Below are 26,477 nucleotides of genomic sequence, written 5' to 3'. Positions count from 1 at the left end.
ACCTCAACTAAATCAAAAGAAAAAAAAATGAAGTTAACCCGCACTCTAACCTTGACCTATACCCTAACCTTAACCCGAATCCTTATTAGCGGGGGGCTGGCGCCGCCCTCGGCACCCCTGGCGAACTAACCCCTTGGCGATAGAGCAAACGCCTTGGCGATCGGGGTTGCGTAAAAACGTTGTAAAAACATTGCCGACAATTGGCCGAAATTAGTCTTGGCGGGACCTCTTTAACGTCTACCCCTTAGAGGACCATTAACATTCCAGCCTACCCGAAAGGGGTTAGCATGAATCGTGGTAAAACGAGCATGCCATTAACCATGTAACTAACCAACGTTACGCAGTATAACTGCCAACGCAGTAAATACCTTAGCCTTCACCGCCCTGCTGAATATTTACAGGTGCTCATCCCAGTCAGCAATCCAGACTCCAGAGATGCTGTCGGCATCGCAGCATTGACACAATTCCATCCTCACCGCCAGTTATCCCGGCAGTTTCGGCATCTAGTTATCTTGTGCAAAGGAACGAATCTTTTGGCATATGTCGCAGAAAGCCATCAGCTTTGAGCAGACACCCAGGCACACCGCATGCGAGCGCAACCTGGGGAAGAGCTAACCAGGGCATAGCGGAGGCGAGAGTTGGATGTGACGGGCATCAGGCGGGCCCAAGAAGCAGTTACCTGGTGTACCTGCCTTGCACGGGGCTGATGAGTCTGCCTGGCAAGCTGAGGACGAAAGGGCGTGGTCGGCGGACGGACGAGAGCTGGTCTAGTCAGCCACTGAGACGGCACGGCGGGTGTAAGAGGTGTAAGACGTCACCCCGAGACTGGTAGTGTCGCCGAATTGCGTCGCTACAGCAGCAACAACGTCTCAACTGCCATGCTAGACCTGGGAGTTTAGCAACTTGTTGGTTTGACTCTCTCCGTTTTTTCCCGCAGCTCCGCCGTCTTACGGAGGCGTGCCGCATACAGGAAAAGATCCCGTCCTATATCGACCCGCAGGTCAAGGGAGACGGGGACCCGAGGTAACGCTTCCATGATGGTCCGGATTCCGAACCCCCGTTCGGCTGCCCACGGGTTGCTTCCTGGTCCTCGACGAGCGGTGTAGTAGAGCGTTGGATTATTTGAAGAAGAAACTCCTGGCTCATGCAGTCTGCGTTGTCCTGGCCCCTCGTGGCTTCTTCTCGCCTCATGAGAACCATCTGTCCTGGGCTGTAGCTCAAAGCCGAAGGAGGATCGCTGATGGAAGAGCAAGTAAACCTGCTTAGGGAAGGATTGGCGCCGGCGACTTTGAGGATTCGCTGGTCTTTTAACGATTAGTGACCAGGTGTTTGTAAGGGCTGGTTGATTCCACAAAAGATCGTTCCCAACCTGCGGGTGCGAATGACTGCATGAAGGCAGGCATACAATGGTATGTTGTCTAGAGGCTGTGTCACGCTGTGCTGAGTAAAGCACTGCAGCGTGTCATCGGATATCAGGCTTCCCCTTCAGGTCGCCACGAACATGCTGTGTGTGGATGCGCCTACACAGTAGGGTGGACGCGGTATGCTGCCTGCTACCTACCATCATGGGGTTTAGAACGGAGATAACTTTACCTGGCAGGCTTGGAGCACTGGCTTGCTGTGCTCCGACGCAGAGTTGAGAAAACCGGTGGTGAGTATATAAGAATGCCCCCCTGGGCTTTACGAGTTCCTAGACACACTGTGGTGCATAAAGTGCCGATATCGAGCTGTCGCTATGACTCAGCAACTGAAGCGGACGTTTCGAGGTGAGAGCCCCTTCCCACCAGAGCTCATCAACCCTGGCTGGATCTTTAAGCTGACTCGTCCTGGAAAGGATGTTTGACATGTCGGCGCAGGAAAGTGCGCTGTCCCGGCGGTAACCCGTGCCTGAACTGCTCGCGGATGAACGTTCCCTGCCATAGCTCCTTCGACACCAACTTCCGCATTCGGGTTCCCACGGCGACGGGTCAGAGGGACTTGGAAACGAAGGCTCCGATGGGCCAGCCAAGTCGGAGCCAAGAGTTGAATCCCCATACGCCATTGATGTTGGGGATGGCAGATGATGGCAGCGGTTTCTTCGAAGTCCCCTTTATGCCCGTTGCCACCCGGTTCTTGTTCCCATACCACCGGCCAGCTTTTGAACCTCAGCCGTTGAGCACCCAAGCAAACATTCCGTTAGCATGGGGCCATGGGGCAGCGAATTTGGACCCTCTTGGCGGCTTCGGGACCTGGGAAACCGATGGGGCGCTAATTAGGGATCCCGACCACCAGAATGCCATCCGTTTCGGCGGGAATGCCCAAGGAGCAACCTCGTCGGTATACTTCCCCGCCCATCTCGACCCATATGCCATGCCAGCACCAAACCTCCAGTACCAGCACCAATACCAGGTGACCAGGCTGAACTTTGAAACCGCCTCTCCGGTGGATGGCCAGAACCAGCAAGGAATGAGTCACGACGGCCGGATGCAGGCGGCCAAACCCTCCCACGATGGTTGATAATATCGGCCGCCGGAAAACGAAGACGGTGGTACAAAGTGCGCAATGTAACGCCGGGTTAGGTGGCACACAGAAAGGAGGAAACAACCCAGAGCGAGGCAAGAATTCACTGTGCATCAGACTGAGGGACACAAGTGACTCAAGGGGCTGTGGTACCCTCAAATCTGAAGGCTGTGCGCTGCTGGGAACAGGCAGGGCCGGCCTACTGGAGCAAGAGAAAGGATGAAATGGAAAGTCAGCTCGGCTTAGACACGGCTGCAATTGGGATACCTCATTCAAATTTCAAAGAGAGAAAACGGGCAAGGCTGAGTCACTGGATGCTGTGTGGTCTGGATGACCAGCCTTAAAAGGGAAGCATCTCCCTGGCCCCTGGTCCGATGTGCTCCCGTCGTTTGCCAAGCACCCCTCCACCCCGCGCTCGAAATAAATCTGCCCCACCATAAAGTAGGGTACCTATTTCGAAACAGTTCGCGACACACCATCGCTGTCCGCTTCCGTACTCCGGGCCCTCTACCCCTAGGGATCTGCCATCTTCTTGCACCACATCAGCTTGCCGTGGGAATTGCAAGGAAGAGCAAGCAACATGCTGGACGTCAACGATTTCAGTATGACCCCCGCAGGACCCTCTGATCGGTTCCTTCCCAGCCTACTACTCTCTAATTCATGGCCGATACCAAGAGCACGCGATCTCTGCGTGAATTTTCCATTTTTCCTGTCCAAGGATGTTGACTCGAGCCTTGGGCAGTTACCGAGCGCGGCGGCAACCCTGAGCTGATCAGGGAGAGCCAGCGCAAGCGCTATGCCAGCGTCGAGGCAGTCGACGAGGTCATTGCCATGTTCGAAGACCATCGGAGGAGTGAGTCGATGGATCCCCCGCCGGTTTCCCTGTTCTCAAGGTGTCTCTAATGCGCCTGTTGTATAGCCGCGTATTCTGCTACCCAAATCAACGCCAGGATCAACGAGGTCCAGAAGCAGATCGGTCCCAAGAAGAAGGCATGCGCCCTGACCGACAGTCCCTCGATCCACCCGTTTCTGACCGCCACTGCAGGCCAAGGAGGATGTCACCGACCTTTTGAAACAGAAAGCCGACCTGGAGAAGGAGAAGAAGGACCTGCTTGCCTTGGCCGCTGAGAAGGAGAAGCTCCTGAAAGCCAAGGTCAAGACGATCGGCAACATCGTCCATGAATCGGTTCCCGTCTCCGACAATGAGGTCCGTCTTGTCTCGACATTGCTGCTGAAGAATCGCGGAAGTCTGATCGCGAGTAGGACAACAACAGAGTGGAGCGCACCTGGGCGCCCGAGGGCGTCCTCTTTGAGAAGCGCAACGTTCTGTCTCGTGAGCACAATGCTTCGTTCGCTCGCTCGGTGGTTCAATGCTGACTGGGCATGCGAAAGACCACGAGGTTCTCGACAGGCTGGACGGCTACGACCCGGAGAGAGGAGTCAAGGTCGTCGGGCATCGCGGGTATTTCCTGCGACGGTGGGGCGTGTTCCTCAACCAGTATGACGCCTTTTTTCTTTTCTCCCGCTTCTTCGTCCTGTTCTGACACTCACCTAGAGCTTTGATAAACTACGGCCTTGAGTTCCTGAACGACAGGGGATACGTTCCCCTGCAGACCCCACAACTCATGTTGAGGGATCAAATGGCGAAGACTGCCCAACTCTCGCAGTAAGCTCGGACGACGACGGCGGATTCGAAGCTGGGATCTAACCCCGAGTCAGATTCGATGAGGAACTTTACAAGGTTACTGGGGACCAGGCAGACAAGTATCTCATTGCCGTATGTGGTCTCCGTCGAAGCCGTGCTATCAATGACCATGGCTGTATCATGCTCCTCTTTTCAAATCGCGACTGGCACTAACTGGCTCCAGACCTCGGAGCAGCCCATCAGCGCCTATCACAGCGAAGAATGGCTGCAGCCCAAGGACCTTCCCTTGAAGTAAGCAAACTCATGGCAAGTGCAACCAGCAGCATTTTCTGACGGAATGTCAGATACGCAGGTTACTCGACTTGCTTCCGCAAGGAGGCCGGCGCTGTAAGTCTGAGGTGTCCGTTCGGTCGTCACCACTACTGACCTTAGCAGCACGGAAAAGATGTTTGGGGCATCTTCCGCGTCCATGAGTTCACAAAGGTGAGTCTAAGAGGCCTGTTTTGTCTTCCAGGCACATCTAACCTGCGCCAGGTCGAGCAATTCTGCATCACGGACCCTGAGAAGTGAGTTGCGAGCTGACCTGTAACGGAGATGACTGGAGTTGGGGCTTGACACACGATTCTCATATAACGGCAGGTCCTGGGAAATGTTCGAGAACATGATCGCGACCTCGGAGGAGTTCTACAAGTCCCTCGGGATCCCCTACCGAGTTGTGGCTATTGTCTCTGGCGCCCTGAGTACGTGCGACCCTTTTTTCCCTTACCAACCTTGACAGGCAGCTAACCCCAGTTCTCCAGACAACGCAGGCATGTTGGGGTAGTACACAAACCTCTGAGATTTCCTTACTAACAATCGCACAGCCGCCAAGAAACTCGATCTTGAGGCCTGGTTCCCGGTAAGAGACTCAAGTGTCGTGGCGTTTTGGAGTGGAGTGTTCAGAAATGCTAATCATTTCTTTCAGCATCAAGGAGAGTTCAAGGAACTCGTCAGCTGCTCGTGAGTTTCACATCAGCCAGTCATCCTCAGATTTTGTATCCTGGTGTTGACCCTTCCCTGCAGCAACTGCACTGATTACCAGAGCCGTGACCTTGAGATTCGGTTCGGCGTTAAGAAGCAAACGGACATCAAGAAGACCTATGTCCACTGCCTCAACTCCACTCTCTGTGCCACGACGAGGACAATTTGCGCCATTCTGGAGAACTTCCAGACCGAAGATGTGAGTCCCCTTGAAATTGAGCTGCTTCCCGGCCCGCCTAACTCTGTCTTTAGGGAGTCAACATCCCCGAGCCGTTGCGCAAGGTAGGCTGAGGCCAGAAGGTGTGCGTGTCCGTGCTCCCTGATACTGACGAGCTTAGTACCTTCCGGGTGCTCCGGAATTCCTCCCTTTCGCAAAACCAGCCGGCGAGAAGAAGGAGGTCCTCATCAGGTAGGGGACCATGGTCTAGAATATGGAAGATTCTGTGTGTGATGCTATTTAACCCAGAGGCGTGCCGGAGTTGACGAGACTCTGAAGTACAATGGGAGAGCATATCCAATGAATAGAGGAGAGTTGGTTTTCCAGTGATGCTCAACTTCAGTTTGGTCTCTGTGATACGTGAATCCCGTTTGCTGGTCCTCTTCCTTGGTCCTCGGCGAGTGTCAGCAAGGCAAGCAGAGATTGTAAACTCAAGAGACACGGTTGAAGTGTGAATGTCATGAGCCCTTATCGTACGTAGCATTACCCTCCACAGTTCATGACAGTGATGCTGAAAACCAGAGCCAGCACGCACGCTGCCTTTCCCTAGTCTCGTCCCAACTGTCCCTATCCTACAACGTAGATGCAACCATGCCTGGCCCACATAGGAAAGTCAATGCGGGAGACATCTCCCACGCCTGAAAGCACTCATCCAAACCCATAACGGGCGGTATCATGGCGAGGAAAATGCGACCTCGCTTGCCGCCAGCCCACCCAAGAGAGCATATCGTCATGACCACCATGCCATTAGCCCCCAAAACGTAATTTTGCCGAAGCAAAGCTTCTTCGGCTCGGCGCGAACGCCCTACCACCCCACCCCTACAGCGCCTTCGCCGGCTTGCCCGGCCTTTGACCCATCCATCTCATCAAGACTTGAAGAGATGGGACGAGCCAACACGAATATATCACACTCTTCCGCTCCCCCCCCCCTGACACTTCACATGAGCACGCACTTGCCGCCGTCCGACGGCTCGCTCGGGTTCTGGGACTTCTCCACCTCGCCGATCAGCAGCTCGAACGCCTTGGCCACGTTCTCGTTGTACCGCGCGCTGGCCTCGGTCCAGGCGCACTTGTACTTCTCGGCCAGCGCGCGGCCCTCGTCCGCCGTCACCTGCCGCTGCTCGGGCCGCAGGTCGCTCTTGTTGCCGACGATGCAGATCGGGACGCTGTCGGTGCCCTGTGGAACAGTGGCAAAAGTAAGGAAGTGTGAGTGAGTGCGTGAGTGAATGAGAGCAAATGGGGAGCGAGGAAGATAGTTGAGGCGATTGAGGGAGGGCAAGGGGTTCCGGAGGGAGGGAGGGAGGTAGGAAGGAAGAAAGGAGCGTACAAGATGGTTCAGAATCTTGTCCCGGATCACCTGCACCATCTCGAACGACTGCAGCGAGGATACGCTATAGACCAGCATGTAGCCGTGGATGCCGATGAAGTGCTTCGAGTTGAGGATGCTGTACTCGTCCTGCCCGGCTGTGTCCACGATCTCGGTCGCAAAGTCCTGCCCCTTGTACCTGATCTCCTTGCTAAAGGTGTTCTCGATGGTGGGGTAGTAGCTCTCGACAAAATGCCCGTCGACGTAGCGCACGGCAAGCGAAGATTTGCCTATTGGTAAGCCAAGTGGCGGACATGTTAGCGAGAAGGTAGTGGTAGGGGGGAGGGGGAGAAGCGAGAGAGCACACCGACTGAGCGGCTGCCGACAATGGCGATCTTCCGCTGCTTGGCTAGTGTTGATGGCATTTGATCTGCTCTTTCGGTTCTTGTACCGGGAGGTATACCGCTGGTGCTCTATTGGGTCTTGTAGGTAACGGTTGCGACGAGACCGCCCTTAGTCCCAATGCGATCCTGGTGTGGCCAGACAAAAGCTGAATTGGCAATGTTGGTTGAAGCCGATTTGAGCAACGAATGTCGGATGAGAACGACCGGCCCCGGTTTATTGCAGCGGAACCAACACACACCAACGGCAGCGGTCGTGTGTGTGAGCAATTTGGGACGTTCTCCTAGGAGTGTAGTTGAATGCGCAACGTACAGTGGATGGTCCAGGTCGCAATAACTCAGGTAAACTACGATAAGGGGCAACGATAGGCACGGTGAGGCGGGGTGGCTCCCTTCCTGGGCGGTTACGGGAATTGCCCCACTGCGGCTCATGGTCCGGGAACCCGCTGCGAATCCACCGTGGCTGCACGCCACTCTCGCTTGTGTCAAACACAAAGCACCAGAGGCATGTGAACGGTCTTCTTCCCATTGGCGGACTCGAGACGCGCCTCGCCTCACCAGTTGTGCGCACGAGCATGTCCAACTGACGAAAGCCGCCATTAAACTTGACGGAAACGAGACACAGTCCAAATGAAAGTTGCGTTGGAATATGAATATGACCAGTGCAGCTCTGAACTGGGCCTTTAATTTGGCTGACATGCCATCCTTTTGATTCTGCTGTTTGTCATCTCCCTTGAGCGCATTTCATGCCTCATGTCGTTTCAATGTCATGAGAACCACCCCTTCGTCGTGCATACTTCACCTTCAAACCATGAACCCGTTAATATCAAAGCAAAGCATCAAAGTTCCGCCGCCCCACTATGTAAGCTGTTTCCTTGACGACGATTTGACGACCAAGCGCCATCCACGGTAAAAGACATGTCCGCGACACGAGCTTCGCGGCCCTTAACAGAGCACTGCGAGCTGGTCTGCCAAGGTATGAAGCCGATTTAGGGAAGCCGATTCGGCATCTTGCTTCGCTCCCTCCGCAACTTCTGTCTCGGCAACTTTGCGGTGGAAAGCAATGAACTCGTTGACCGAGTCGAGCAGTGGCTGAATGCTCTTTTTGGGGTGAACAAGGACGAAGGTGTCTCTGATCGAGTCTGTCAAACAGAGACAACCCAGGAGGATTGAGAGATAACCCAACGCAACATTGAGTTGTGTCTTTTCCATTGAATCGGCCTGCAACTTATCAGCAGCTGGATCTAGCGAGTCGTCTTTGGGTTTGACTTACCTCTGCTGTCTTCGTGTGATTATCCGCAAACACCTGGATGAGCCGGCGCAGGGGTGACGGCGCGCTGTCGTCTTGTTCCTCGAGTCTTTCCGACGCAGGCGGATAGTACATACAGAAATTGATCATAGCCCCGAGCATCATTATGAGAGACTCAAGCACTTTGGTTAAAAAGGCGTCAAGTTGCATTGAGTTCAGGACGATGTCAAAGGCATCGCATGCCGATTCAGCCGAGCGCCGGAGCAGCCCCCTTTCAACAAATAACCGGCAAGCCTCGCTGTTGTGGTTTGTGATGTTCAGAGAAATCCTCAAGGCCAGACTTGCGAGGTCGCCAAGCTGGTCAGTCGGCCGCCTCAGCGCGGTTTCCAAAACGGCGGCGATGATCGGCGCGTATTGTTTGGTCCACGTCGCGCTGAACTGGGACTGCATTGCGCCGATTGAATGGCCTTCCAGCACAAAGAGCGCGAGGTGGAAATCGCAAGACGCTGGCTGGTTCGGAAAGTCCCAGCACGCCGAATCGGACACGCCGCTCGCGAGGATCGCAAACAAGCGGTGGGTAACTGTTTTGGAGAGCAACGCGTCTTCGGCGGTCGTGTGCGTAGGTTGCCGCATAAGGAGGTCTAGGCACTTCAAGGCCAACGTACGCGGCGACAGTGTTGTCGGGGAGCAAGGCTCCCAGACGGGCAGCTCCAGAAGCGAGGATTTGATCGTCGCCAACGCTAGCTGGCCGTTCCGAGACACGTTCTGCTTCCGATCCTTGGCGAGTTGGACGATATCTGCGGTGTTGTCGAGAAGCCAGCTCAGGAGGGAGGCGAGACCCTGGGAGCGAAGCTGCTGAAGCAAGTGGGCCGACGTGGTAGAGGCGAGAAGAGTCGTGACTATAGCCAAAAGTGCGTAGCCAGAGACCAGATCCTTCTCGTCTCCGAGAGACTTGAATAAGCTTCCTTCCTCGCCGTGATTTCGGAATTGCTGGCGGAAGTCTTTGTGCTTCATCTTCTGGGCGAGCTCTAGCAATGCTCCTCTCCGCAGAGACGCCGGCTTGGCCGATGGCGTGCCGACGCGGTCGAGTATATCGTCCATTTCGTCAGCGAAGCGGCTGTTCGCCCCGGCTTGCCTCAGCTCGTGGATACTCCGAACAGCACCGGTATTGACAGTCTCGTCATCCTCGTCCAAATAGGAAAATGTGTTGATGGTTGAGCTCTTGGTAAGACGCCCAAAGTTGAACAGCGCGCCTTCCGCCAGCTCGTCCCCGAGGTCACCGAATCCGGCGGCCCCCAGTAGGGGATCATCATCAGCCAACATTGTTCTGTGTTGGCTGTAGGTGAACTTGGGACCAGTCTTCTTGGCCACCATTAAAGGCCGCAGGATTGGTTTTGCCTCACGAAGAGCGGATGTGGTAGGCGGGGTAGAGCCCCCCCCTGCTGGCGAGGGCGGTGAGCTTTGGGTCTCTGATTTTCGAGCCGATGTCTCGTCCTCGGAAGAGCTGATTTCTTCTTCCGCCTGCGCCGCTAGGGTATCGATCAATCGCCTTTTCCGGACTTGATGAACGTCATGGCTGGGGTTTTGAGCGCTGGTTGGCGTAGCTGGTGGCCGTGATGGCTGTTTGGGGACGGGCTTCGGGTTCGACGAAGCTTGGGCAGAAAGGCGGATGGGAATCTGTTGCTTCTTTGATCCCAACGTTCTGGAGCCGACACTTAGGTTCTTCAAAGTTCGGGAAGTCTTGGCTGAGAAGGGCATCAACGTCGGCCCCTCGTCCCCGATGTCGGGATCGGGCGTGCTTCGTCGCGATGCCGGAGACGCACTCGCATTGCGTGTCAATCCCGGAATTTCATCCACGGCCTGCGAGACAGGTGATCGCACTCCTGGGGGGGTTGAATCCGGCGTGGAATATGCACCAGTGAGCCCGCCCTTATCAGAAGTCCCCCGCACGATCCTCCGTTTCTTCACCCTCGTCGCGTCGTCGTCGAGCTGCGTGTCAATGTCGTAAAGGTCCGGGAGCGGCTGACTGTGAGGCTCTTCCGGAGGCTTCCGGAGGACTTTGGAGTCATGCTCGCGGATGTCTTGTTGCCGGACTTTGGTCGAATGGACACCGCGCGTCGGCAGCGCCGGCTCGAGCGACCGGGACTGCGTTTTGACGAACGAGGTGGGAATCGCCGGCGCAGATTCTGCGTGCCTCAAAATTGCTGGCCTCGTTGCATCGGTCCTCCTCCTCCCCGCTTTCCCGTAGGTGACAACTTTCCTTTTCGGAGCGAACCCGAAATCGTAGACCGAGTCTGCGGTGCTGGCCATCATAGTGAAGGTTCGAAGAAGCGAGGATGAGCTTCTGGTACTGGGCTAGTTGCTTGGCTCAAAATGCGCTATCTGCTTGCGCATCTGCGATGCGACGCTCAGACGATGGAAGCCCTCGGCCAAGCGGGTGTTCAAGAGTCGGCGGCCTTCGGGGGACACGCTGCGAGGAAGAAATTTGAGCGGCAGTTGGTAGAATGGAGAACTGAAGCCAACGTTGAGTTCATTCCCGTGCCTGGTTTATGCCTTTGGCAAGACAGACCGGTCGCGCAACCTGTTTGGGAAGGTGTTGCATGGGAGATGCTGTTCTGCACCAGTCGCAAGCGCCCGCGATGTTGTTGTTTGGAAACATGCCCTGCCCCGGCAGCCGAACCCCACATTGCACCTGAGACAAGGCCCGTGCGTCCGTTTCTCTGGCGCGGTAAAGGGCATGCCCCTGGGTACGGATTCACTCCACTACTGCGTCCGGAAGAGTTACACCAAGAGCCAAAAGCAAGTTCAAAAGGTGCAAAGGAACCAATACCTGATACCGAGCTACCCCCGTTGATACCAGGCCCGCCACGAAACACACACAACCTTACAGGTACCTATCAAAATAAGGACGGGAGGTACTTACCTTAGTTTACACGCTCTAGTGGAAGGATATTGGTGTTTGGAGGAGAAAATTACGCAGTCATGATCGCGATTGGCAGCATGTTTCTGAACCCTGATCATGCGCATTTACACTAGTTACGTCCTTTTCAGATTTGCTTGCGGGTTGGGCCTCGGAGCGCTAACTACCAGGAACGGAGGATATGGTTTGATACTTGGAGATGATGGCTGCTCCGTGCCAATCCGGCCACCGCCACGAGGAAGGCCTACCTAAGGTAACTCAGGTGCCTACTGTCCAGTAGGAAGCGTACCTTAGAGACCAACTAACGGGAAAAGCGCTCTCTCTACCTCACGTACTCTACGGTCCTGAAATTTCTGAATTTCCCAATGCATTCTATGTTACGCGGATCATTCGTGATGAAAAGAGCAAAGAACAGGCCCAATTGCGGTTGCGGCGCTGCTGCTTTCCAGTGGCTTTTGTTCATCCGCTCTTGTGGGGTTGGTTTCTGCACCACAGTACTGGGTTCCCCTTCATGCATCCGATAAGAACTGAGAGGGGCTGTGAATAGATTTACTGAGATTGTACACCGTCAGGAGCATGAACAACAGCCCTGTTGTTCTATCTGCTCGCAGAACCCTGCCTTGAGCCACCCGAGTTACTGAACTGACATTCCAAGCCTCTCCCGTTTTCACGGCAACTTTCGTCGGTCTCGGGCAGTAAAGTATCTGGCGGGAATTCTTCAGCTCCGCCTTTCACCTTTCAAGTCCTCTGCGACCACTCGAAGCTGCTTTGATGCATTAAGCCGGATCCCGCAAGCGCAATGTCCGACGTGAAACCCGCTCCGACCCAGTGCGTTGGCCCCGACTACCGCTCGGAGAGCCAGAAACCCACGGCGGCGGTCTCGGCCGGGGTGGAATTTGACACGGTCACCATCCTCCCGCAGACCCCGCAGCTGATTGCCCTGCTCTCGTGAGTAGTTGCCGTCTTCGGACTACCAGCACCGCACTGGTTCTGATCGGCTCCGCAGGATCATCCGCAACAAGGACACACAGCGCGGGGACTTCATCTTCTACTCCAACAGGATCATCCGCCTCCTGGTAGAGGAGGGCCTGAACCACCTCCCCACCATCGAGCACACGGTCACGACACCAGTTGGGCGTACCTACGATGGGCTGGCTTTTCAGGGCAAGATCTGCGGTGTGTCCATCATGCGCGCAGGCGAGGCCATGGAGCAGGGCCTGAGGGAGTGCTGCCGGTCGGTGAGGATTGGCAAGATTCTGATCCAGAGGGACGAGGAGACGTCCCGGCCCAAGCTCTTCTATGACAAGCTTCCGGAGGATATCGCCGACCGATGGGTGCTTCTGCTCGACCCGATGCTCGCTACCGGTAGGTGTCCTGGCATGCGAGGTGCTATGAGCCGGAAGCATCCCCACTGACCGCTCGGCAGGCGGCTCCGCTATCATGGCTGTCGACGTTCTCAAGGCACGCGGAGTGCCCGAGGAGCGAATCTTCTTTCTGAACGTACTCGCAAGCCCACAGGGTATCCAGAACTTTGCGACCAAATTCCCCAAGGTTCGGCTGGTGACGGCTTTTGTTGATCAGGGGCTCGACGAGAAGAAGTGAGTATCTCTTCCCAGATTTTTGGCCGAACTTTCAGACTTACCACTACTCGTAGTTACATTATACCCGGTCTTGGGGATTTCGGCGACAGGTACTATACCCGGTGAAGAGTCGCTTCCCAACAATCACGTACTCTTCCGCATAATTCCGGCGTAGCATTACGTATTCCACCTAGTAGCACGACTTTTCCAGAATATGCCTCCTCGTGACGTGTTGATCGATGTCGCCCGCGACCCGTTACAGGTTCCAGAACACCCTTCCCCGTCCCAACCCAGAGTTTTGAAGTAGTTGGAGTAAACGCCTGGCCTTTCGTAACCTAAATCAATCGTAGGGCTCATCATCCGGGACGATGCCCTCGCCTTCATAGCCATCCATGTCGTCCTCTTCATTTATCCCCCGGCTCGCCTCACCCGCACGCCTGCTGCTTAACTTGCCACCGTCTTGGCGCGCCTCCTCTGCAACAGCCTCTGCGAAGCCCGATCAGCCTCCATCGCAGAAAGCCTAAAGATGAGAGAGAAGATAAGAGGCGCCTACCTGCTGCGTCGACCCATTCGCTGTAGACGTCGATGGGCGCGGCGAGGTCTGGTACGCGGGTGGATTAGCGCTCCTGAACTTTCTTTCCGCTATGGAAGCCTTGCTTTCCGAGCATACAGTTGATGGCGCATTGGAATTTTTGACCGCAGATCCTGCAGTTGAGTAGACCGAAACCGGCCTTCTTTTCGAGCTTGACTTCGACCGCGTTCTCGTGGTTGCAGAAGAGGCATGTGAACGTCCTCGGGAGCGACTCGCGCTGGAGCCGGGAAGCGTCAGCGTCCAGTGCCACCGCGGCCATGTGCCAGGATGGATCGTATATACCTTCTTTGGCGCCTGAGGCTTTCTTGAGCTCTTCTTACGTTTGCCCATTGTCGTTGGTTGCCTAACCGGCGGCTAGTTCTGTAGTTCGTGTCGCGGATCGCGTCCAGTGCGTTGCCACGCCGAGGCGCTGGTTGTACTGACGCGCCGAGTGCGAGCAAACTCGAAGGGGAAAAATTTTGCCTGTCTTGGGCAAGGCGAGGTTCCCCGCAAAATCAGGAACGGTTATTTACTGTGGTCTTCTTCTGGGAGGCGTGTGGGAGCTCCGTCATCAGGGGGTCAGGTCGTTGCGAGAAAGAAACCAGCCCCGCCACTGCGGCATGCAACATGCCGCCAGCCTTGCATATGAGCTTCCATAGCCTTGGTTGCAAGACCACGGTGGTCTGTGCCAAGAGCGCGCGTTTGTCGAGCAGGGCGCTCCATACCGTACCTTCCAATAGGTATTCCATCGTATGCAAGTCAAAGAAAGGGAGAGAGGTACGCAGTAGCTTCCTTCACAGCTTTTCTCACACTGCGCTGCATTTTGATTTCAGCCGGAAATTCCTTTGCTTGATGAGAATTGGTGGTCCACAGACTCCTGGACACCTTTCGAGCGACCTCCTTCGTAGGTGCCTACTCCGTATACAGGCAGCATCTTTTACTGCGTACCTACATAACCTCCGTACTGTGGTAACCTGTTAGTGTAATATTCAATGACTCGTGTATCCGCAAGTGGGACCCGCCGCCGTGGTCCGGATTGCGGTACCCTGCCGTTGGCGACTCCAATAGTGGAGTGTAGCGTACACTGCGGAGTAGAGTGGGCCATACCTACAGTTGTGGAGTGCGGCGTTGCAGGGATGCTTGGGGTACAGCGCTCCAAGTCCTTCACTGTCCATAAACGTGACACTCGTTTACAATTGACTACCACCTAAACAAACAAGCTGGCCCCGCTACAACCCAATTTTGAAAATCGCTCCTCGCTCTATACAATAAAGAATTTTTAGCTATAGCTCGCTACTATTCCCTATTCCATTTCCTAAACTATATTCTAATATTCAATTGTACTCAATTAAACTAAGTTGTTGGTCGTGCTACTAATTCTAATTAGCCCTATTCCTTAAATCCTACCTTAGTAGATTTTTTCTATAGTTGCTTAAGTTTCTTAAATGATTTAGCTAACCTTAGGCAATAGAAACTATAGCGCCTTTGCTACTTTCTGACTTTACTTAGAAAAACCAATTGCTATCTAAGCTGCCTAAAGCAGTTAAGGACTACTAGGACGACTTAATATAGACTACTTAGGTTATAAATAAGCTCTAGGTCTATATATTCAACTAGGCTCGTTCGATTATTAAGGACAATTAGGTAAGATATCTAAGTTTTAGTTTCAAAAGTTTTTACTCTACTAACTAGGGTTATAGAAGCTTCGCTAGCTTTAGATCTCTAAGTAAATCTAGAAGGATAGGGTAAAGATAGACGCCCCTTAGAAACTTACTAACTAAATATAATATATAGCTATTGCTTACTATCTATTTCTTAAGTATACTAATAGCCTTAATACTTGTAAAAATTGTATTTTACCTAACAATATAGGGCTAGGAATTATATATATCTAGCTAGGTATTAGTTACCTAGAGGGGTTATATACCAACTGTTACTACTCTAGAAATGCAACTACTTGTATATACTATTAAGGTATATTGCTTTAAAAAAACTTTAATTCTAAAAGTTTCTAATAGCTTTAGCCTACTATAATAAAGAGAAGGAAAAGTTGGCCTAGACTAAGTACAATAAGTTCCTAAGGATTAGCAAAGAGTCCTATTAGTATATATCTATAAAGGAGCTTAAGGACTAGATTAGTATAATTAAAAAGGAGCTAAAGTCGTAGGAAGAGAAAGAAGAGGAGTAGGCTAAGCCTAAGAAAAAGGGTTAGCGCTAGGTCTTAGTGTCTTGAGGACAGAGTTATATAGACAAATAGTTTCTTACAACATTCTTTACTAAGGGGGATAAAAAGGTCGACATTGTATTCTAAGGTAGTAGAGAAATTCTAACCTACTTTTACCTTAGAGTTTTCCTACTATATAGCTAGTATAATTACTAGTGTTAGTACTAAGTAGATACTACTAATGAAATACTACCTTTAGATAAGAATCCTTATCTTATCTTTAGATAAAGGTCTAAATCCAATTATCGGATAGATCTATATATAATCTTAGGACAAAATGGATAGGCTAAGCAAATTTTTTGTTATTAGACAAAATGCTATAAGTCTCTGCCTTTTCTCTTATAATTGCCTTAGACTCTATATAGCATTTTCTATTATTATTTTTATTATTATTTCCTACTCCGATGTGCCCTTGGCCAGGGCTCGCCAGTCCTTCTACCGCTTATATATAGGAAAACCGTGCCCCGAGGGCCGGATGAAAAACCTGTATCCGACCTTTAGAATTAAGGAAAACGAAACGAACGAACGAGTCTGAGTCCCAATACTATAAAGAAAAGGGAAAAAAAAAGAGTGGCTAGGCCAAGTAGGCCCAGTAGCTCGGGGCTAGCTTGGGCCAGGCTCCTAGGCAAGGTCTAGCCTTGCGGCTAGCCTATACTCTAGAAGCTGGCCTAACTGTAGGAGCCAGTTAACCACCCCCCTTGCAAGCCTACGAGCCTAGGCCCCTCTACCACGCAATACATAGTAGAGGTCCAAGCAGGTCTATATAGCCCAGGGTGCCCAGGGTCTAGGCCTTAGGGAGTACCTGCACTAGACCACCAAGTGCTCCACCGTTTCTATACCTTCACCGTAGGCACAGAGGGGGGTATTAACGTCTAGGACCTAAGCCTTAAAAAGGAAGCCTCAAAGACCTATAGCCCCTACCCTAGCCTAGGTTAGTAGAGAGCTCTAGGCCTTGGTTAGGCCTTGATACTAGGCTAAGGCCCTATTGGTAAAGAGGAAATCAGGGGGGTCCTAGTCGGCTAGCCTCCTAGGCTTCCTACCCTATACCTAAACCCTTTACTTCCACCGCTCCTCCTAAGCCTCTTTAAACGCCTGCCTAGTAGGCCTATAGCTAGCCTATTGCAGCACCGCTAGGGCTTGCTTTTCTACTGTTATAGGCTCTTATAGCCCCTACGCCCCCTAGAGCCCCCTTCGGCCTCTAGGCTTCCTAAACCTCTTATAGAGCCTAAGGCAGGCCCTATTTATAATGTCGATAGGCCTTTAGCCCCCTAGGAGGACCAGTCGTCGAATTCGCCTCTCGAAGTCTACTAGCCTTTTATTAAGGTATAGGTCTAGAGGGGGAACCTAGGCTTTGGTCTCGAGGGTATAGGTAGACGTAGCCTAGTAGGCCCTAGTGACCACCTAGAAGCTACAGTTCTAGGCCTTGGCTAGGCCTTTAGCAATGCCCTAGGGCTAGCCCTAGGGGGGGGTAGGAGTGTAGGCAATAGAGACACTGTAGGCTATAGCACTATATATACACTTGGTATAGATTTCCCTAGCCTAGGCTAGGCTAGGGCCCTAAGTCTTTATAGTAATCCTAGTTAGAGTATACTCCTAGGTCTATAGCTTGCCCTCTATAGCCGTCCTATAGGCCCTCTACTGTAGCCTCTAGTCTAGCTAAGCTCCTAGGAACCTAGCTAACTAGGTAGGCTATATAGGCCTAGTTCCCCCCCCCTATAGTAGAGCTAAGTGCATTGGGATAGCCTATTGCTACTAGCCTTTGTTAAAGTGCACTAGCTCGCTTTTTTCAGCTATAAAGGCTATACCCTAGGTTTTAGCCTACTATAGGTATATATCCTAAGCTTTTTCTAATTGCCGGACATTGGCTTCTAGGGTTCTACTAAAGGCTAGTAGGTTAGTATCGTCGGTAAACCCTACTAGGCCTAGATGTAGGTGCCTCTCTTTTAATACCCTATATAAGGTGCTAATATAGAGTAGGAATAGCACTAGGGATAGGGGGAAGCCCTAGGGGACCCCTGCCACTACTGGGATAGGCTCTATAGCCTTCCTATCGAAATAGAGGATAGCTAATTGGTTAACTAGCTAGGCCTTAATCTATAAAACTAGCCACCTTAGGTAGCTAAGGTCTTAAAGGGTGGCTAGGAGCCTAGAATAGTTGACTATATCGAAGGCCCTAGAGATATTAAGCTATAAGAGCGAGGCCGCCGCCCATTGCCTCTAGGCCTCTTAGACCTAGGCTACTACTAGCTGTATTGCCAGCTCTATAGACCTATAGGCTCTGTTGCCCATTTATTCTTTAGGGAGCAGGCTATTGGCTTTAGTAGCCTCTACAACCCTCTTCGCTACTACTGCCTCTATAACCTTGCTAATAGTAGACAATAGAGCGATAGGCCTATAGCTAGCAAGGGTCTAGTATATTGCTAGAGGCTTGCTAGGCTTCTATAGCACTACTGTTTTAGCTACTTTGAAACGTAGGGGGAACTACCCTATCTATAGGCACCTAGTGGCCAATATAGCTAAGATCTAGGCCAGTGGTTAGCTATAGGCCTTAAGTAGGCCAGTAGATAGGAGGTCTTCTCCTAGGGCCTTCTATAGGGTAGCGCCCTATAGAGCTCGGCTAATGTCTTTAGGTATTACCCCCTATTTAATAGTGAGCTAGCTAGGCTAGTCCTAGGCAAAGCTAGGGTCTTAGATATTAGAGAGGTCGATAAGTAGGTTTAGGAAAAACCGGTCTATAAGAGCCTAGGCCTTAGCCTCGAAGGTAGTTAGGCTAGGGGCCCCCTAGGCCACTTAAAGGGCTAGGAGCTTAGGGGGGTCGACAGAGGTATAGCTCTTAAGCCGAGCCTACTTTTCTAGCCTCTATAGCAGAGCCTAGTTATCGCTAGCCTCCTAGAGGGTAGCCCTTTAGTTAGCTGTTTTAGAGGCCTTAATAGCCCTTAACAGTGCCTTGGTAGCCCTATTGTAGCTTGTCTAGTGCTTGGGGGTAGGGACTGCTTTGTAGGCCCTCTTAGCTTGCCTAGCCTATTTTCGAAGATCTTAGATCTCTAGGGACCACTATAGGGCTTAGAAGCCTTAGTAGAGCCGTTTCTAAGGGGTAGTACAGCTTACGATAGCCTATAGCTCGGCTATTAACTTATCGAAGGCCTTTTGCAGGCCCTAGGCTGTTGTAGCCTACCTAGTAAGCTTACCTAAGGTAAGCCCTATTGTAATAGGCAAGGTCTTCGCTTTAGCTTCGACCTCATCCTTCCGCATTATACCCTAGGCCTACCCTGTTGGATAGCTGTCCTAGCACCCTCTAGGCCCAAATACTAGGGCTTCGAGGGCCTAGGAGTAGTGGTTGGACCGCCCCCTAGTGTCTAGGCCATAGTAGGTGCCTTATAGGCCTATAGAGGCCCAAATATAGTCAATGGTCGATGGCCGAGCTAGCCAACGGCCTTAGGGGGCCCAAGTTATAGCCCTATAGGGCGTACGAAGTTCAAGATCCCACTGGATAGCTAGATCGAGCAGCTCGTTGGCCCTTTGATCTAGCCGGCTATACTAGTCCTAGCAAAGGTGGTAGAGGTTAAAGTCCCCCGCTAGGACCATAGGCACTATAGGGGCAGGTAGCTATAGGAGCTTGCTTAGTACCTCCTTAGAGTCTAGAGGGTTGTAAACCAACTAGACCTTAAGGCCCTATTCTAGCTAGATCTAGTACCAAAGATCCTCTATACTATAGTCCTATTAGCTAACCCTATAGCGCTTAGTAATATATAGGGCTGCCTAAGCCTTAGGCTTATAGACCAAGTGGTATTAAGAGCTTCGAGGGCAGTAGGTCAACTTGGTAAACGGGTTGACCTACGGTTCTTAGATAGCTAGGATATCGAAATCGGACTCCTTAAGCAGGGCCTTAATCGCCTCTTTGCTGCCCTAGGTGTTCTACGACAGGATCTGTATAGTTATAGCGCCATTGGGTGGTCGAGGGTGGTCGGCTAGGTTAGACTCTAGGCCTCTGGTTGGCTAGGTAGTTGGCTAGGTGGTTGGCTAGGTTAGCTAGCTTGAAAAGCGAAGCCCTAGGTAGGAATCGAACTTACAAAGTTATAATTAAGCTAGCGCTACATTAGGTCCTAAGCTACCTCCTAGGTTGCAACTGCAATACCGCTAGGCCTGCTATAGGGCCGTTTTAATAGCTAGGCTAAGCTAGGGCTATTAGGTTCAACTAGGTTAAAGGCAAAGATTCGACCGTTATCTTAAGGCTAGTGACTAGGCCTAGCGGCTAGGGCCTAGGCAAAGGTCCAAGGTCGGTAGGCGTAGGCCTCTTAGGCCTTGGCCTTGGCCTAGGCCCGGGCTAGGCAGCCCCTATCCTAGGCTAAGTGCTTTCCCCTATAGGCTAGGTAGTAAGGTAGCCGAAGGCCTTTGCAAGTAAGGTAGTCTATCTTAGCCTACCTACCTTCCTAGCTATAGGCCTTAGTTCTATAGCTAGGGCATAGGGCCTCTTTATAGTAGTAGCGTTGGATATACCCCCACTTCTAGCACTTGAAGCACTAGGTAGGGTTCAAGGTTGGCTAGTATAGCTCGTAGTTGAATAGCTGGGCCCTCTAGAGCAGGCCTTCTTCGTAGGCCTTCGTAGCCTTAGCTTAGTCGGCTAAGGTAATAAGGATTGTAGCCCTAGTATAGCCTTTAGCTACTAGGAGCCTAAATTTGACTTTGTCGACGCTCTAGAGGCTAATCTCCTATTGGAAAGTAGCCTCTAAGACCCCTTCTAGGTCCTTGCGGTATACCCCTTTAACTAGGATTACGAAGGTCCTTGTAGCTTTACAAGCCTATAGGCCAAAGGCCTTTGGGACCCACTTTTCCTAGTTGGCTAAGTATTATTCCTTAGTAGCTAGGTCTTTGAAAGTTAGAATAATATCTCTACTAGGGAGCTTCTAGGCTGCTATAGCTCTATTAGGCCTTTCTAAGGCTTGGTTAACGGCTTAGATCACCTAGGCTAGGGGCCTTTTAGCTAGTTTGGCTAGTATACTAGCCTTATATATTGTAAGCTCTCTAGCAGCCTTGGGTAGGACTACCTTCTAAGGGGCAACAGGGTCCCCTAGAGAGGCCCCCACAGCTATATTAGCCTAGGTTTAGGCTTGTAGCTTCCATTGATTGGTTTCTACAATAGCCTTTTTAACCTCTTTAGCTATAAGCTTCTATAGGCCTTGCTAAAGTAGGCTTATAGGCCCTAAGGCAGGGCCTTCGGCCTAACCGCTAGCCTAGTAGGCCTCCTTTAGCTTGCTTATAATACCCTAGGCCTAGGCCTTTGCTTTAGCTAGCACTAGGGCTAGCAAGCTACTCCAAAGGCTTTGAATTTCCTTTTAGGCCTAGTGGGCCTTTGGCTAAGCCTATATAGCTAGGGGGGGGCTAGCCTAGGCTAGCCTTTCTTCTTTAGGCATTGTAGGAGCGGGGTTGTTAGCGCCTATCGCCTAGTGGCTATAGCCGACGTTGCTAGCTATTAGCAGGTGTTGGGGCCTAGGCTAGCCTAGTAGGGCGGGTAGGTCACGTGAGAGCGAAAAGTCTGACCACTGGTCGGCCGATGCTAGATTACCCTGTTTTCTACTACCTCCTACGCTCGTGTAATGGACTGCGCGTAGTGGTGGTCGGTACGGCTGGATAGGGCTCGACGAGAGCTTTCGAACGGTGGTGGTTTTGAAGGGTTTGTTGGCGTTATAGCAAGGATGTAAGCAAGTAGAAAGAAGAGAAAAGTTTTTTTTTTTAGGAACTATAGCATTTTCTATTTTTATATAAACTTTTCTCTTCTTTCTGCTAGCTTGTATCCTTGCTACAACGCCGACAAACCCTTTAAAACTACTACCGTTCGAAAGCTCTCGCCGAGCCCTATCCAGCTATACCGGCCACCACTGTGCGCAGTCCATTGCGCGAGTGTAGGAGGTAGTGGAAAATAGGGTAACCTAGCAATGGCCGACTGGCGGTTAGACTTTTCGCCCTTACGTAACCCGCCCGCCCTATCGAGCTAGCCTGGGCCCCAACACCTGCCGACGGTTGGCAACGTCGACTATGGCCGCTAAGCGATAGGCGCTAACAACCTCGCCTCTGTGGCGCCTAAAGAAGGGAGGCTAGCCTAAACTGGCCCCCCCCTAGCTATATAGGCCTAGCCAAAGGCCTACTAGGCCTATAAGGAAATTCAAAGCCTCTAGAGTAGCCTGCTAGCTCTAGTGCTAGCCGACGCAAAGGCCTAGGCTTAGGGCATTATTGGCAAGCTAAAGGAGGCCTACTAGGCTAGTAGTTAGGCCGAAGGCCTCGCCTTAGGGCTTGCGAGCCTACTTGAACAAGGCCTATAGAGGCTTATAGCTAAAGAGGTTAAAAAGGCTATTGTAGAAACCAACCAACGGAAGCCGTAGGCCCAAACCTAGGCAGATGTAGCCGTGGGGGCCCCTCTAGGGGACCCTGTTGCCCCTTAGAAGGTAGTCCTACCTAGGGCTACTAGGGAGCTTACAATATGTGGGGCTAGTATACTAGCCGAACTGGCTAAGAGGACCCCGACCTAGGTAATCTAGGCCGTCAACCAAGCCTTAGAAAGGCCTAATAGGGCTATAGTAGCCTAGAAGCTCCTTAGTAGAGATATTATTCTAACCTTCAAGGACTTGGCTACTAAGGAATGGTATTTAGCCAACTAGGAAAAGTAGGTCCTAAAGGCCTTTGGCCTATAGGCCCAAGAGGCTATAAGGACCTTTGTAATCCTAGTCAAAGGGGTATACCGTAAGGACTTAGAAGGGGTCTCAGAGGCTGCTTTTTAATAGGAGATTAGCCTTTAGAGCGTTAACAAGGTTAAATTCAGGCTTCTAGTGGCTAAGGGCTATACTAGGGCTACAATCCTTATTGCCTTGGCCAACTAATCCAAGGCTATAAAGGCTTATGAGGAAAGCCTACTCTAGAGGGCCTAGCTGTTCGACTACGAGCTATACTAGCTAACCTTAAACCCTACCTAGTGCTTTAAGTGTTGGAAGTAGGGGCATATCCAACGCTACTGCCGTAAGGAGGCCCTGTGCCCTAGCTATAGAACTAAGGCCTATAGCTAGGAAGGTAGGTAGGCTAAGATAGACTGCTCTACTTACAAAGGCCTTTAGCTGCCCCACTGCCTAGCCTATAAGGGAAAACACTTGGCCTAGGATAGGAGCTGCCTAGCCTAGGTCTAGGTCAAGGCCAAGGCCTAGGAGGCTTACGCCTACCGACCCTAGACCTTTGCCTAGGCCCTAGCCGCTAGGCCTAGCCACTAGTCTCGAGACAATAGCTAGATCTTTACCCCCGACCTAGTTGAACCCAATAGCCCTAGCTTAGCCTAGCCATTAAAACGGCCTCGCAGCAGGCCTAGCGGTATAGCAGTTGTAACCTAGGAGGTAGCTTAGGACCCAATATAGCGCTAGCTCGACTACAACTTCGTAAGTTCGATTCCTACCTAGGGCTTCGCTTTTTAGGCTAGCTAGCCCAGCTAGCTATCTAGCCAACCACCTAGCTAGCCAGAGGCCTAGAGCCTAACCTAGCCGACCACCCTCGACCACCCGATAGCGCTATAACTATATAGATCCTATCGTAGAACACCTAGGGTAGTAAAGAAGCGATCGAGGCCCTGCTTAAGGAGTCCGATTTCGATATCCTAGCTATCTAAGAACCGTAGGTCAACCCGTTTACCAAGTCGACCTACTGCCCTCGAAGCTCCCAATACCACTTAGTCTATAAGCCTAAGGGCTAGGCAGCCCTATATATTACTAAGCGCTATAGGGTTAGCCAATAGGACTATAGTATAGAGGATCTCTAGTACTAGGTCTAGCTAGAGCAGGGCCTTGAGGTTTAGTCGGTTTACAACCCTCTAGACTCTAAGGAGGTACTAAGTAGGCTCCTATAGCTACTTACCCCTATAGGGCCTATAGTCCTAGCGGGGGACTTCAACCTCTATTACCCCTATTAGGACCAATATAGCTAGCTAGATCGAAGGGCCAACGAGCTACTCGATTTAGCTATCTAGTAGGATTTTGAACTTTGTACGCCCTATAGAGCTATAACTTAGGTCCCCCAAGGCCGTTGGCTAGCCCAGCTATCGACTATTGACCACATTTAGGCCTCTATAGGCCTATAAGGCACCTACTATAGCCTAGACACTAGGGGGCGGTCTGACTACTACCCCCAGGCCCTCGAAGCCCTTGTATCTAGGCCTAGAGGGTACTAAGATAGCTGTCCAATGGGGTAGGCCTAGGGTATAATGCAGAAGGACAAGGTCGAAGCCGAGGCGAAGACCTTGCCTATTACAATAGGGCTTACCTCGGATAAGCTTACTAGGTAGGCTACAACGGCCTAGGGCCTATAAGAGGCCTTCGATAGGCTAATAGTCGAGTTATAGGCTATTATAAGCCGTACTACCCCCTAGAAACGGCCCTACCAAGGCTTCTAAGCCCTATAGTAGTCCCTAGAGATCTAAGATCTTCGAAAGTAGGCTAGGCAGGCTAAGAGGGCTTATAAGGCAGTCCCTACCCCTAAGCACCGGACAAACTATAACAGGGCTACCAAGGCACTGTCGAGGGCTATTAAGGCCTCTAAAATAGCCAACTAGAGGGCTACCCTCTAGGAGGCTAGCGACAACTAGGCTCTGCTATAAAGGCTAGAAAAGTGGGCCCAGCTTAAGAGCTATGCCCCTATCGACCCCCTAAAGCTCCTAGCCCTCTAAGTAGCCCAAGGGGCCCCTAGCCTAACCACCTTCAAAGCTAAGGCCCAGGCTCTTATAGACCGGTTTTTCCTAAACCCACCTATCGACCTCTCTAATATCTAAGACCCTAGCCTTGCCTAGGACTAGCCTAGCTAGCTCGCTATCGAATAGAGGGTAATACCTAAAGACATTAGCCGAGCCCTGTAGAGCGCTGCTCTATAGAAGGCCCTAGGAGAAGACCTTCTACCCAATAGCTTGCTTAAGGCCTATAGCTAGCCACTAGCTCAAATCTTGGCTATATTGGCCACTAGGTGCCTATAGGTAGGGTAGTTCCCCCTACGTTTTAAAGTAGCTAAAACGGTAGTGCTATAGAAGCCTAGCAAGCCTCTAGCAATATACTAGACCCCTACTAGCTATAGGCCTATCGCTTTATTACCTACTATTGGCAAGGTTATAGAGGTAGTAGTAGCGAAGAGGGTTACAAAGGCTGCTAAAGCCAACGGCCTACTCTCTAAAGAACAAATGGGCAATAGAGCCTATAGGTCTATAGAGCTGGCGATATAGCTAGTAGTGGCCTAGGTCTAAGAGGCCTAGAGGCAACGGGTAGCGGCCTCGCTCCTATAGCTTGATATCTCTAGGGCCTTCGATATAGTCAACTATCCTAGGCTTCTAGCTACTCTTCGAGACCTTAGTTACCTAAGGTGGCTAGTTTTATAGACCAAGGCTTAGCTAGCCAACTAATCAGCTATCCTCTATTTTAATAGGAGAGCTATAGAGCCTATCCCAATGGTAGTAGGGGTCCCCTAGGGCTCTCCTCTATCCCTAGTGCTGTTCCTACTCTATATTAGCACCCTATATAGGGTATTAAAAAAGAGGCACCCGCACCTAGGCCTAGTAGGGTTTACCGACGATACTAACCTATTAGCCTTTAGTAGAACCCTAGAGGCCAACGTTCGGCAATTGGAAAAAGCCTAGGATACGTGCCTATAGTGGGCTAAAACCTAGGGTATAGCCTTTGTAGCTAAAAAAAGCGAGCTAGTGCACTTCAATAAAGGCCGGCGGCAGTAGGCTATTCTAATGTACTTAGCTCTGCTATAGGGGGGGGGAACTAGGCCTATATAGCCTACCTAGTCGGCTAGGTTCCTTAGAGCTTGGCTTGACTAGAGGCTATAGTAGGGGGCCTATAGGATAACTATAGAGGGCAAGCTATAGACCTAGGAGTATACTCTAACTAGGATAACTGTAAAGACTTGGGGCCCTAGCCTAGCCCGGGCTAGGGAAATCTATACTAAGTGTATACGCAGTGCTATAGCCTACGGTGCCTCTATTGCCTACACTCCTACCCCCCCCTAGGGCTAGCCCTAGGGCATTGCCAAAGGCCTAGCCAAGGCCTAGAACCGCAGCCTCCGGGTAGTCACTGGGGCCTACTAGGCTACGCCCACCTATACCCTTGAGACCAAGGCCTAGGTCCCCCCTCTAGACCTATACCTTAATAAAAGGCTAGTAGACTTCGAGAGGCGGATTCGACGGCTAGTCCTCCCAGGGGGCTAAAGGCCTATCGATATAATAAACAGGGCTTGCCTTAAGCTCTATAAGAGGTTTAGAAAGCCTAGAGGCTAGAGGGGGCCCCAGAGGGTACAGGGGCTACAAGAGCCTACAACTATGGAAAAGCAAGCACTGGCGGCACTACAGTGGGCTAGCTATAGGCCTACTAGGCAGGCGCTTAGAGAGGCTTAGGAAGAGCGGTAGAAGCAAAAGGTTTAGGTATAGGGTAGGAAGCCTAGGAGGCTAGCTAACTGGGACCCCCCTAACTTCCTCTTTACCAACAGGGCCTTAGCCCAGCACCAAGGCCTAACTAAGGCCCAGAGCTCTCTGCTAACCTAGGCTAAGGTGGGGGCTATAGGCCTTCGGGGCTTCCTTTTTAAGGCCTAGGTCCTAGACGTCAATACCCCCCTCTACGCTTATAGCGAAGGTATAGAAACGGTTAAGCACTTAGTAGTCTAGTGCAGGCACCCCCCGAGGCCTAGACCCTAAGCGCCCTAGGCTATATAGACCCACCTAGACCTCTACTACGTACTGCGTGGTAGAGGGGCCCGGGCTCGCAAGCTTGCAAGGGGGGTGATTAACTAGCTTCTACAGTCAGGCCGGCTTCCAAAGTATAGGCTAGCCAC

The 26,477-nt window shown here is 51.7% G+C and overlaps 6 protein-coding genes across 6 annotated transcripts; 3 read left to right on the top strand and 3 right to left on the bottom strand.

The window, feature by feature from the left end:
* Nucleotides 1-1,771: 1,771 nt before the first annotated feature.
* On the top strand, nucleotides 1,772-2,610 carry THITE_2107455 (uncharacterized protein). Its single transcript, XM_003649101.1, has one exon. It carries the CDS (start codon nucleotides 1,903-1,905, stop codon nucleotides 2,494-2,496), a length of 594 nt encoding a protein of 197 aa, XP_003649149.1. The 5' UTR covers nucleotides 1,772-1,902; the 3' UTR covers nucleotides 2,497-2,610.
* Nucleotides 2,611-3,079: 469 nt separating this feature from the next.
* Nucleotides 3,080-5,577, top strand: THITE_2141035 (uncharacterized protein; the record flags this gene model as incomplete). The annotated part of the gene is made up of 18 exons (XM_003649100.1): nucleotides 3,080-3,101; nucleotides 3,242-3,352; nucleotides 3,419-3,489; nucleotides 3,545-3,706; nucleotides 3,763-3,832; nucleotides 3,892-3,997; nucleotides 4,055-4,165; nucleotides 4,219-4,276; nucleotides 4,368-4,435; nucleotides 4,489-4,531; nucleotides 4,580-4,627; nucleotides 4,679-4,710; nucleotides 4,784-4,884; nucleotides 5,008-5,042; nucleotides 5,109-5,143; nucleotides 5,207-5,363; nucleotides 5,417-5,446; nucleotides 5,503-5,577. The coding sequence occupies 18 exons, from the start codon at nucleotides 3,080-3,082 to the stop codon at nucleotides 5,575-5,577; spliced, it is 1,335 nt and encodes a 444-aa protein (XP_003649148.1).
* A 243-nt stretch (nucleotides 5,578-5,820) lies between these two features.
* THITE_2062090 (uncharacterized protein) lies at nucleotides 5,821-7,440 on the bottom strand. The gene is made up of 3 exons (XM_003649099.1): nucleotides 7,055-7,440; nucleotides 6,709-6,977; nucleotides 5,821-6,558 (listed from the first exon to the last, which is right to left on the bottom strand). Exons 1-3 carry the CDS (start codon nucleotides 7,110-7,112, stop codon nucleotides 6,319-6,321), a joined length of 567 nt encoding a protein of 188 aa, XP_003649147.1. The 5' UTR covers nucleotides 7,113-7,440; the 3' UTR covers nucleotides 5,821-6,318.
* Nucleotides 7,441-7,910: 470 nt separating this feature from the next.
* THITE_2107442 (uncharacterized protein) lies at nucleotides 7,911-10,758 on the bottom strand. Its single transcript, XM_003649098.1, has 2 exons — nucleotides 8,362-10,758; nucleotides 7,911-8,309 (listed from the first exon to the last, which is right to left on the bottom strand). Exons 1-2 carry the CDS (start codon nucleotides 10,645-10,647, stop codon nucleotides 8,034-8,036), a joined length of 2,562 nt encoding a protein of 853 aa, XP_003649146.1. The 5' UTR covers nucleotides 10,648-10,758; the 3' UTR covers nucleotides 7,911-8,033.
* Nucleotides 10,759-11,915: 1,157 nt separating this feature from the next.
* On the top strand, nucleotides 11,916-13,327 carry THITE_2107438 (uncharacterized protein). Its single transcript, XM_003649097.1, has 4 exons — nucleotides 11,916-12,205; nucleotides 12,264-12,622; nucleotides 12,684-12,855; nucleotides 12,912-13,327. The coding sequence occupies exons 1-4, from the start codon at nucleotides 12,057-12,059 to the stop codon at nucleotides 12,961-12,963; spliced, it is 732 nt and encodes a 243-aa protein (XP_003649145.1). The 5' UTR covers nucleotides 11,916-12,056; the 3' UTR covers nucleotides 12,964-13,327.
* Nucleotides 13,328-13,394: 67 nt separating this feature from the next.
* THITE_2062081 (uncharacterized protein) lies at nucleotides 13,395-13,976 on the bottom strand (the record flags this gene model as incomplete). The annotated part of the gene is made up of 3 exons (XM_003649096.1): nucleotides 13,712-13,976; nucleotides 13,508-13,646; nucleotides 13,395-13,438 (listed from the first exon to the last, which is right to left on the bottom strand). Coding segments are annotated over exons 1-3 (231 nt in total), but the record flags the coding sequence as incomplete, so codon positions are not given.
* Between the last annotated feature and the right edge of the window lie 12,501 nt (nucleotides 13,977-26,477).

The sequence above is a fragment of the Thermothielavioides terrestris genome, chromosome 1 (assembly GCF_000226115.1).
Source record: "Thermothielavioides terrestris NRRL 8126 chromosome 1, complete sequence".
Taxonomy (NCBI): domain Eukaryota; kingdom Fungi; phylum Ascomycota; class Sordariomycetes; order Sordariales; family Chaetomiaceae; genus Thermothielavioides; species Thermothielavioides terrestris.
Note: the sequence above shows the minus strand (reverse complement) of the source record. Positions and strands in the feature narration are given on the sequence as shown.